Consider the following 10,663-nt stretch of genomic DNA (forward strand, 5'->3'; position numbering starts at 1 on the left):
GGCTTTAGGCTTAATAGTAGCATTACAAATCAAAGGCAATACGTGTAGCAGCGCTTGTTTAGCCTGGGAACATACATAAATATATATATATATATATATATATATATATATATATATATATATATATATATATATATATATATATATATATATATATATATATATATATATATATATAGCTCAGTCGGTTACAGCAGCAGCTTCGGACTTCTGTAGAGGTCTGTAGCGTTTCAATCCGGAAGCCGGCTGATCAGAGAGGCAGACACTTTGCTATCCGTGTAGACATCCCGGGATTATATATGTAATCAACGGATAGGTTTGCTTAAAAGCAAATGGATGTTACAGACTAAATACACACACAAAACAAAGCCACTACAACACCTTCTAAAAACATAACAAACATCTCACACGTCTAACGCTCGCCATACCCGCGCAATAACTTCTCGCTGCTGGGAAGAAAGGGCGTTGGGTCTGGTATGATACATGAAACATACGTACCGGGGTCTATGTCAGGCAGGGCAGCCGATCGATCTACCCCAAAGCCAAAATCAAAAAGTCCTTCAAAGAATATACAAAAATGGGAATAAAAGCACGTAAAGAAAAGAATATATATATATATATATATATATATATATATATATATATATATATATATATATTACATATATATTATATATATTTATATATATACATTTACATAATATATATATATATATATATATATATATATATATATATATATATATATATATCAGGAACAGAACAGTAAACAGCCATCGTAACATCCTATAAATTTATTTGGCCAAATTTTCGAGACCACATGTCTCATCATCAGGCCTGTAAAATACAAAGAATGAAAATTAAGAATCGACTCAGATAAAAAACTTACAAAAGCCTAAAACATGGAACACAAATTAAAACACACACTGAAGAAACATTAAAACATACTAAAAGACCTAATATTTAAAAAAACGTATATATATATATATATATATATATATATATATATATATATATATATATATATATATATATATATATATATATATACATATACATATACATATACATAAATTCTTACGTTCGTTAAGGCATTTACCGTTCCCACTGATTAAATCTTATTAAATTTCGGATTACATTCCAACTTTGCAATTCCAACCAATTAAGAAGATTTGCTCACCAACCGTCACATCAGACCAGATATATTTCGAAACATCAAACTTGTGAAGAAACTCACCACCGCAAAGTTCCCCCAACTTGACAAGTTTGATAACTTAAAAGCCTCTTTACCTGGGGCTTCGGACTTTCTAGAGATACCAGCAACCCTAAAGCCTAAAGCCCCCGTAGGGGTAGCGCCATCAGTACACCTCACGCGTTGCACTGTAGGCATTAGTTGAGGTTCTTTGCACCGTCCCTTCGGCCCCTAGCTGTAACCCCTTTCATTCATTTTACCGTAACTCCGTTCGCATTCTCTTTCTTCCATCTTACTTTCCACCCTCTCCTAACAATTGTTTCATAGTGCAACTGCTTTGAGGTTTTCTTCCTGTCACACATTTGAAAGTTTTTACTACTCAGTTTCCCTTTCAGGACTAAATGACCTTAAAGGTGGCAGCCGTTGGCCTTTGGCCTAAATCTTGTGGTAAGAAAACACTGAGGTTCAATAATAAAATTACTCTGACAGCTACAAACATCCTCGGAAGACTTGACTCGAAGAAACCAGAGGTCCACACTAGGCCTCCTACTCCCCTTCACCCCTTAACTCTCTTACCATGTCTTAGGGTAATGACCCATCCTGGCATAAGGCCAACCAATCAATCCGCTGCAAAGGTTACAAAAGGTTTTTGGCGGCGTCCTTTCTTAGACCCAACTAAACCGCTCTCCGCTTTTTACTGTTCATCCGCTCATTTGGGATTCTTCCCACCATACGCTGTCCACCTTCTCTGACATTGCCGGTCTCCAATGTGCACATTCATTTAAGAAGAATTCCTTCGAAAGTTGTTTGATTTCGTGAAATTGAGGCTGCCAAGCCGTGCACCGGGATACTTTCGACCAATCCGCGCTCAAGACAGAGAAAAGATGGCGTTGGAGTGGTTGGACAACAAGATAAAGAGATCCAGAAAATAAAGGAGATGAAGAACAAAGATCTAAAACCCCACTGCTGCACTAAGAAGTCATATTTAGAGATACTGAAGAAAGGACATGAGAATGAACGCACTGTAAGAAGCTAAAAATGGGTGCTGTGCAGTTAGGGGCCAAAAGGACGTTACAAACACCCTTTAGTGATGCCGACAGTGTACCACGTGAGGTACACTGACAACACTAACCCACTGCGGGTTACTCCTTTGCAAGGGCCTCAAGATTAATGATAAATACGGCACAGTAATCTTGTAAAATAACTATGCAATAGTCACTATCAAAGGCTACGTCAAATGAATCCTTATACAATGGAATACAGAATTTAGGCCAAAGGCCAAGCGCTGGGACCTTTGAGGCCATCCAGCGCTGAAAGGGAAATTGAGAGTAAAAATGTGTAAAAGGTGTAACAGGAGAAAAACCTCAAAGCATTTGCAATATGAAACAATTGTTAGGAGAGGGTGGAAAGTAAAATAGACGAGAGAATATGAATGGAGGTACAGTAAAAGGAAGGGAAGGGGTTGCAACTAGGGGCCGAAGGTACGCTGCAAAAACCTTAAGTAATGGTTACAGTGCACCGCGTGAAGTGCACTGACGGCACTACCCTCCCATGGGGGTCAAATAAGTCCTCGAAACTTCTCTTTTGGGTCTGACAACACGAGATTTAATTTGAATCTTCCTCTGCGCCATTTTGAGTCCCGGGCACAGAACGGCTGGGGAGCAAAGGACGCAATAAGTCTGTTTCTGCTGATGAATTTCGCTTCAAACGGAATGACTGACACTTTGTGCTGCAATTCCTGTTCGTGAACTTGTTTCGTCGTCTGTCATTTAATGAACAAGAAAAGTTTTGTCAATCAAAAGGAACAAATTATATATATATATATATATATATATATATATATATATATATATATATATATATATATATATATATATATATATATATGTGTGTGTATATATATACACACATATATATACACACACACACAAAATTTCACTATATATATATATATATATATATATCAATATATATATATAGGGTTCAAAAGATATATATTCTTTATTTCATATGTTTCAGAGGATCCTGCAACAAAATTTCAATGTGTATAAAGCTATTACTTTCTAATAATATATAGGGTTCAAAAATAAAAGATTCTTTATTTTCAATTTCAGAGGATCGTTTGCCTCCTTTAAGGATCCAAATTATAAGCTAAAAGATCTAATTACTATAAATAAAACAAAGTATTGCTCAAGAGATCCACTCTAGAAATGACTCGGTCTTCTAATAAAAAAAAGTAAAAAAAAAAAAAAAAAACAGTTCTACAACAAAATACAGGAAAAAGGACAAAAGTAATTCTCGGCAGCAACAAAGTCTTCCTCGGTCTCCCCTCTCCTCTACCCCCTCCCCTTCCCACTCCCTACCCCCTACCACATAAAAAACAAACAAAAACAACGACACTCCAGTAATATATAAGCGGAGACGGCAGCCTCCTCCCTCCCTCCTTTCCCCCGTTTGACCTTTCGGACAAAAAGTCAAAGGACGACCGAAATATGTCCCGCTAATGACGGTAAAAGGGAAGAAGACTCTTTACCGCACCCAAAAATACCTGGCGTTATTTCCAGCGTATATTTTTCCCGCAGCACCTTTTTGTCTGCCTGTTTAATTTATAACGCTAATACGGAAAAAAAGGAACTTTGTTTTAAATGTGGTTATTTCGAGTTTTGCGAGGGGGAGATACATGCACACGAGCGTTCATCAGCAGGTAAAAAATCTAATTATAATTCTCGGACCCCGTCAGCGCCAAAGGTCATTTAATTTAAAATATTCCCTCTCTCTCTCTCTCTCTCTCTCTCTCCCTTCACGGGAGGAAAACACACAATCTGGTCTTTGAAACATTCGCGCTAATCCTGCCATTGATCATCCGGGGCTAAAAACATAGACAGGATTACGTTACTCCATCGAGGGAGATTTAAAACCGGGGTCATCAAATCTGATGAGATATCGCGTACACGAGTCTCGATAAATTTTGTAGCCTACGAAGCGTAAATGCAAAACTCATCCTTTTTTAATCTTTTATTGAATAACGGCAAATTCAGTCAGAATTTATTTCAGCGGAGAGGATGAGAGGATAAAACTGAATTACTTTTACAGCTGAAATACCTTGAATGAACATCGCCCTTTACTCAAAGCATAATTCAAGGGACTAATTTTGCTATTCATTTCACGACACATAAATGAACATCATATTATATTATACTTGACGATTTAGGAACTGTTTTGAGTTTTAAAGTTATTCTGTCGTAACTTTCTTAAAAATTTTCTGTTTCTTATAATGTAAAGGCATTCTAAAAGAGTCAGTCTGAAAGGAAATGATAAAATGTATATAGAATTTAGGCCAAAGGCCAACAGCTGGGACCTATGAAGTCATTCTGCGTTGAAAGGGAAACTGAGAATGAAAAAGGGTTTGAAAGGTGTAACAGGAAGACATCCTCGCAGTTGCACTTTGAAACAATTGTTAGTAGAGGGTGGAAATTAAGATGGCAGAAAGAGAATGTGAACGGAGGTACAGTAAAAGGAATGAAAGGGGTTGCGGCGAGCCTTAAGTAATGGTTACAGTCTACCACGTGACAGATCATTTGACCAAGAAGCCTAAGAAAAAGAGGCCACTTCTATCAATAATTGTACAGAAGGAAATTATTCTTAAAGAATGATTTTTATAATACCAAGCAACGCAAAATTTACCTTCAGAAAGATAGAGTAGACTCATACTGGGTTTGTAAATAAGATATCTGTAGAATTACTCTGTAGAACATTTTATTTAGTAATTACATAATCTGTAAAGTGACCTCAGCTATGGTAACTTATAAAACATCTGATTCAAGTGGGAAAAATACCTTCCCTATTATAAGACAGTGAGAGCAGAATTTTGAGTCTTAGAGAATCTGAAAAGGACTGAACGAAGCAAAGATTATGGCTTCACTTTTGAGAAATAACAAATCGCAAATGATGGACGATAATTTTTAGACCAAGATCTCTTTATTCCTTTGTTTCAAGTCAGGTAGTGCCGTCAGTACACCTCACGCGAGGCACTGTAGGTACTGCCTCAGGTTCTTTGCATCGTCCCTTTGGCCCCTAGCTGCAACCCCTTTCATTCCTTTTACTGTGCCTCCACTCATATTATCTTTCTTCCGTCTTAATCTCCACCCTCTCCTAACAATTGTTTCAACATTGTTCTCAACACTGACTGACCTCATGGGTCCCAGCGCTTGGGCTTTGGAGTAAATTTTACATTCCAATTCCATTCCGAGGACAGGGTTTGCAAACGCAAGTGTGTGTGTGTGTGTGTGTGTGTGTGTGTGTGTGTGTGTGTGTGTGTGTGTGTGTGGGTGTGTGTGTGTGTGTTTGTGTGAATTTGCAAATGACGACCTCAGTATTATCAATAGTCTGGACATTCAGCTGATATTTCACGATATACAGATGAGTAAAATTAGCTATTTGCTAAAAGCAGCAGGTGTTCCTTATGTCAGCATTAATAAATGATCATATCTCTATGAAAGCAAGAGGCAAATGCACATGCGCATAATATATACAAACATGCCACGCATATGGTAATACTGTGGAATACTAAACGTTACCAAAGGAAATATTATCTTTAAAATGATCGAGCAAAGTAACTGATTATAAATCTTGTGTCACCAAGAAGAAATCATTTCAGACAACCTCTCTCTGAACGTACTGAAACTTTGGACCCTGAAACGAAATACTGACCCTTTCTTGTTACTCTGACTTGACCTTTAATTGCTACTGTGACCTTTCTTCCAAGGTCGTAGGGAGATTCGGATGCCCCCTGACCAAAGACCCAGTTTACTAGGAACGCCAACCATCAGCTCCCACAGTGACAAAACCCCATTGCAGAATAACTTTGATTAATCTGAATGGAATGGACTGGTATGTAAAATTAGGCCAAAGGCCAAGCGCTGGGACCTACGAGGTCATTTAGAGCTGAAAGGAAAATTGAAGGTACAAGGATTTTGAAGGTGCAACAGGAGGAAAACCTCGCAATTACAATATGAAACAATTGTTAGGACAGAGTGGAAAGTAAGATGGAAGAACGGGAATATGAGCGGAGGTACAGTTAAAGAACTGAAAGGAGTTGCAGCTAGGGGCTGACGTAGTTGGAAAGTAATGCCTACAGTACACCGCGTGAGGTGCACAGACGGCAATACCTCCCCCTACGAGGTTGATTAACCTGAAAGAGGATTTTGCAAAACATTTTCTTGCAATAAAATCAAAGTTGATATGAAATGGGACTTTGTAAAATAATAATCTTGTAATACCATTCCAGATTAACATCGATTTTATCGCCAGAGGTTGCTTTGCAAAATCCCTTTTCAAATTAACATTGATCATATTGCAAGAAACTGGAAACGACCAGCAGGAATTATTAATTATACACTTATCATCAAATTGACTATTAATTATAAAGTTATCATCAAATCATCAGGGGAAAGAGAGAGAAAAGAAACGTTACAATGTCAGTTTTTTTAAAAAGAACAGACAGGAAAAGGAAGCTGAGAAAAAGCGGACCTTGTACAGTCACTTGAAAATGGAGAGAGAGAGAGAGAGAGAGAGAGAGAGAGAGAGAGAGAGAGAGATAAAAGACACGAAAAGAAAGCTGAGAAAAAGCGGACCTTGCACAGAGTCAGCTGAAATGAAGAGAGAGAGAGAGAGAGAGAGAGAGAGAGAGAGAGAGAGAGAGAGAGAGAGAGAGAGAGAGAGAGAGAGAGAGAGAGAGATGCTAACGTGTAGTAGAGTGACTAAGAGATGGGGAAATCTCCTGGATCTGTTTACTAGCCTTTAAAAAAATCAACAGTTTCTTGTTTTCGTCACTTTCAAGTAAACAAACAATGAATATTTATTTAATTTAATAATAATAATAATAATAATAATAATAATAATAAGTAATACATATTTAATAAAGATAATTACCTCTCTTTCGAAATAGAAATTCATCATTCAGACATAATGAATGCGTGCATGTTAACGCGTTATTTCATGGCACGTTAAAGCAATACTTTATTAAAATCTCTTTCTCTCTCTCTCTCTCTCTCTCGCTTCAGATAAAAAGCGACAAGGCAAAACCACTCACTACATGTACTTTACACGACCAGGAACCGTAAGAAGAAGAAGAAGAAGAAGAAGAAGAAGAAGAAGAAGAAGAAGAAGAAGAAGAAGAGTCCCAAGTGGATGTTTTGTCCCGCCAAAAAGCGCATCCCACAAGAACCCGAAGGATGACGATGATGAGGGCGGGCGTTCCAACAACAGCTGCGTGATGGGCGGACGCCCGTGGGAGCACATCCTTCAAGGGGAGAAGGGGAACCATGAGTTGGGTGAAAGGGGCCGGGAGAGAGATGCAAAGGAATGACGGAAAGGAGTTCCGAAGGACGGGAGTAGGGACCTCTTGCAGAATAGAGTATTTACCCCCGAAATGGGCGTATGAGGCCGTCCTTTCAGCCATCTGTGTCAGGAGGAGGATATAAATGGGCGGTACTGGTGACTCTCAGCATCAGTCGACGTACATCGTTCTAACTATCAACATGTATAAGGTACTGGTGTTGTTCAAAAGTCGTGGCACTGGCTCTGTGTTGAAGAATTTCTCGTTCGTATCTTTAAGTCATATTCACTATTATATCGTTGAGATGGTTCATCGCTAGTGTTGTGCAGATATTCAGTTTGGTGATATATATATATATATATATATATATATATATATATATATATATATATATATATATATATATATAAATATATGCACACACACACTTAAAAGTACTCAATCAAGTTCCTCTAAAAGTGAACAATTTTCCTAGAATTTCCTTCATATCCCGATAAAAAAAGCACCCAAACACATTCAGCCACCTTGCAAAATTAACAAAAAAAAGAAAAACACCCAAGTCGATTCAGCTCCCTTGCAATATAAATAAAAAAAAACAAAGAAAAATTCTGCTCTTGCAAGGAATATTTTTTTAAAGGGGTCAGTGCTGTGTTCACAGAACCTGAAAACGAGCACCATCTGATGAAAGTGTCGTCACTTACCTCTGAAAAGAACTTAACTGAAATATCCCCCTCAGGTCATCATCTTCGCTTCCGTCATGGCCGCCGTGGTCCTCTCCAGACCGAACGATCCCTTTGCCCCTGGTTATCCTGATGTAAGTATAAGTTGAATATTCAATTAGGTCAGTGTGCACTTCTATAGTGAGTAAAGTATAGGTAGACAGTGTACGTAAGAATGCTTTGCAGCTTTTGCAACTTTATTTCTACAGAATGGGAGTTTATGAAAATACTCTGAAGGTCAGTAGCAGTTAAGTAACTAAAACTAGGTCAGTGTGCACTTCTATAGTAAGTATAGGATAAGTATACAGTGTACATAATACTCTGAAGGTCAGTAGCAGTTGAGTAATTAAAACTAGGTCAGTGTACACTTCTATAATGAGTATAGGATAACTATACAGTGTGTATAATACTCTGAATGTCAGTAGCAGTTGAGTAATTAAAACTAGGTCAGTGTACACTTCTATAATGAGTACAGTATAAGTATACCGTGTATATAATACTCTGAAGGTCAGTAGCAGTTGAGTAATTAACTAGGTCAGTGTACACTTCTATAATGAGTACAGCATAAGTATACCGTGTATATAATACTCTGAAGGTCAGTAGCAGTTGAATAATTAACTAGGTCAGTGTGCACTTCTATAATGAGTATAGGATAAGTATACAGTGCATGTGAGAATGATTTGCAGCTTTTGTTTATAAAACAGAGTTCAATAAACAATCCTGGATCTTATCAAGGCTTTCGTAAGAGTTTCCCGCCCTTTCCCTTCATTTCCCGTCCTTAATCTCACAACTGTACATATTCATTTCACTTCACATTCAGTCACCTAATTCTATTTCCCTTCCTCACCTCAGTCGTATTGATTCGTCCAAAGGATATTATTATCTTTAATCTTGTCAAAATCCCCCCTGTCTTAAGTGACTGGACTGTTATTAAAATCTAAGCTATTCTCGTCATCTGTCTGTCTGTCTGTCTGTCTATCTCTGTGTTTATTGCGTAAAATATATCAGAATGATTTAAAAACTGAATTACGGATTTATCAAGTTGAGGATTCATGTGACATGAATTACAACCTATAGTTTCTCTTTTCATGTAGTCTGCTTCCTTGTTATCTAATCTACTTAGCTATTGGTATTTGTGATGGCAAATGTAAGTACGTACGTATGTATGTATGTATGTATGTATGTATGTATGTATGTATGTATGTATGTATGTATGTATGTATGTATGTATGTATGTATGTATGTATGTATGTATGTATATATATATATATATATATATATATATATATATATATATATATATATATATTTTATATACATATACACATATATATATATATACATTTGCCATCACAAATACTCATAGCTAAGTAGTTTAGATGACAAGGAAGCAGACTACATAAGAAGAGAAACTATAGTGTAATATATGTTACACGAATCCTCAACTTGATAAACCTGTAATTCACTTTCATTTTGATATATTTTGATATATATATATATATATATATATATATATATATATATATATATATATATATATATATATATGTGTGTGTGTGTGTGTGTGTGTGTGTGTGTGTGTATGTGTGTGTATACAATATTAATAATTTCATATGATCACCAAACTCATATTAATTTTTAGTCCCCTCGTAACGGCGAATTATCTCTAATTCTCTCCCTCACTCTCATTCCTCGACAGGCTCCGGCCGTTTACGAATACAAGTACGGCGTCAAGGACGACCTGACCGGCAACGATTTCGGACACGAGGAAGCCCGCGACGGCTACCTCACGAACGGCCAGTACTTCGTCCTCCTACCGGACGGCCGTATCCAGACCGTCCAGTACACCGTTAACGGAGATGAGGGCTACGTCGCAAACGTAGCCTATTCGAAGAAACGATAAGGAGGTTTTTTAAAACGTTAGATCGGGTCTCTTTCGCGCCATTTCAGTTCTTCGACATCTTGAATTATTACCTCGGGTTACCTTACGTTTGGATGTGGCCTCAGGAAGCTTTCGCTATCTCCCGTCATCTATGAAACCGGAAAAGGAAAACAGTAAAACTTTCACGCAAAGTCTTCAGGAAGTGGACAGTCAGTTAAAATAAAATAATGGATGACTTTCATATTATTTACAGGTTATTTCATGTGACAGACACTGTTTCTAAAATTGTTATTTATAAACTCTTCTCAGCTAAAGATCTTCGTTTACTTTTTAATACTACCGAAGGTAACTTGTAGTAGACTCTAAAGGACTGTTGTACACTTTTGGCCTCATAACATTGCAATCCTACCAATTTCTCTAATGTAATATATTTCAGGTGACGAAAACTGCTTTCACTAACTGCAAAAAAATGTAATAAAAATATTGTTCGCCATGTTGTGTTTTATTATGCTCTTTATTACCTCGACTGTGAA

General features: G+C 37.2%; 1 protein-coding gene across 1 annotated transcript; it reads left to right on the forward strand.

Annotated features, from left to right (window-relative positions):
• The first annotated feature begins 7,556 nt into the window (after positions 1-7,556).
• LOC136829484 (pro-resilin-like) lies at positions 7,557-10,298 on the forward strand. The gene is made up of 3 exons (XM_067088226.1): positions 7,557-7,740; positions 8,266-8,343; positions 9,948-10,298. Exons 1-3 carry the CDS (start codon positions 7,675-7,677, stop codon positions 10,149-10,151), a joined length of 348 nt encoding a protein of 115 aa, XP_066944327.1. The 5' UTR covers positions 7,557-7,674; the 3' UTR covers positions 10,152-10,298.
• Positions 10,299-10,663: the final 365 nt, after the last annotated feature.

Source organism: Macrobrachium rosenbergii, chromosome 44 (genome assembly GCF_040412425.1).
Source record: "Macrobrachium rosenbergii isolate ZJJX-2024 chromosome 44, ASM4041242v1, whole genome shotgun sequence".
Taxonomy (NCBI): domain Eukaryota; kingdom Metazoa; phylum Arthropoda; class Malacostraca; order Decapoda; family Palaemonidae; genus Macrobrachium; species Macrobrachium rosenbergii.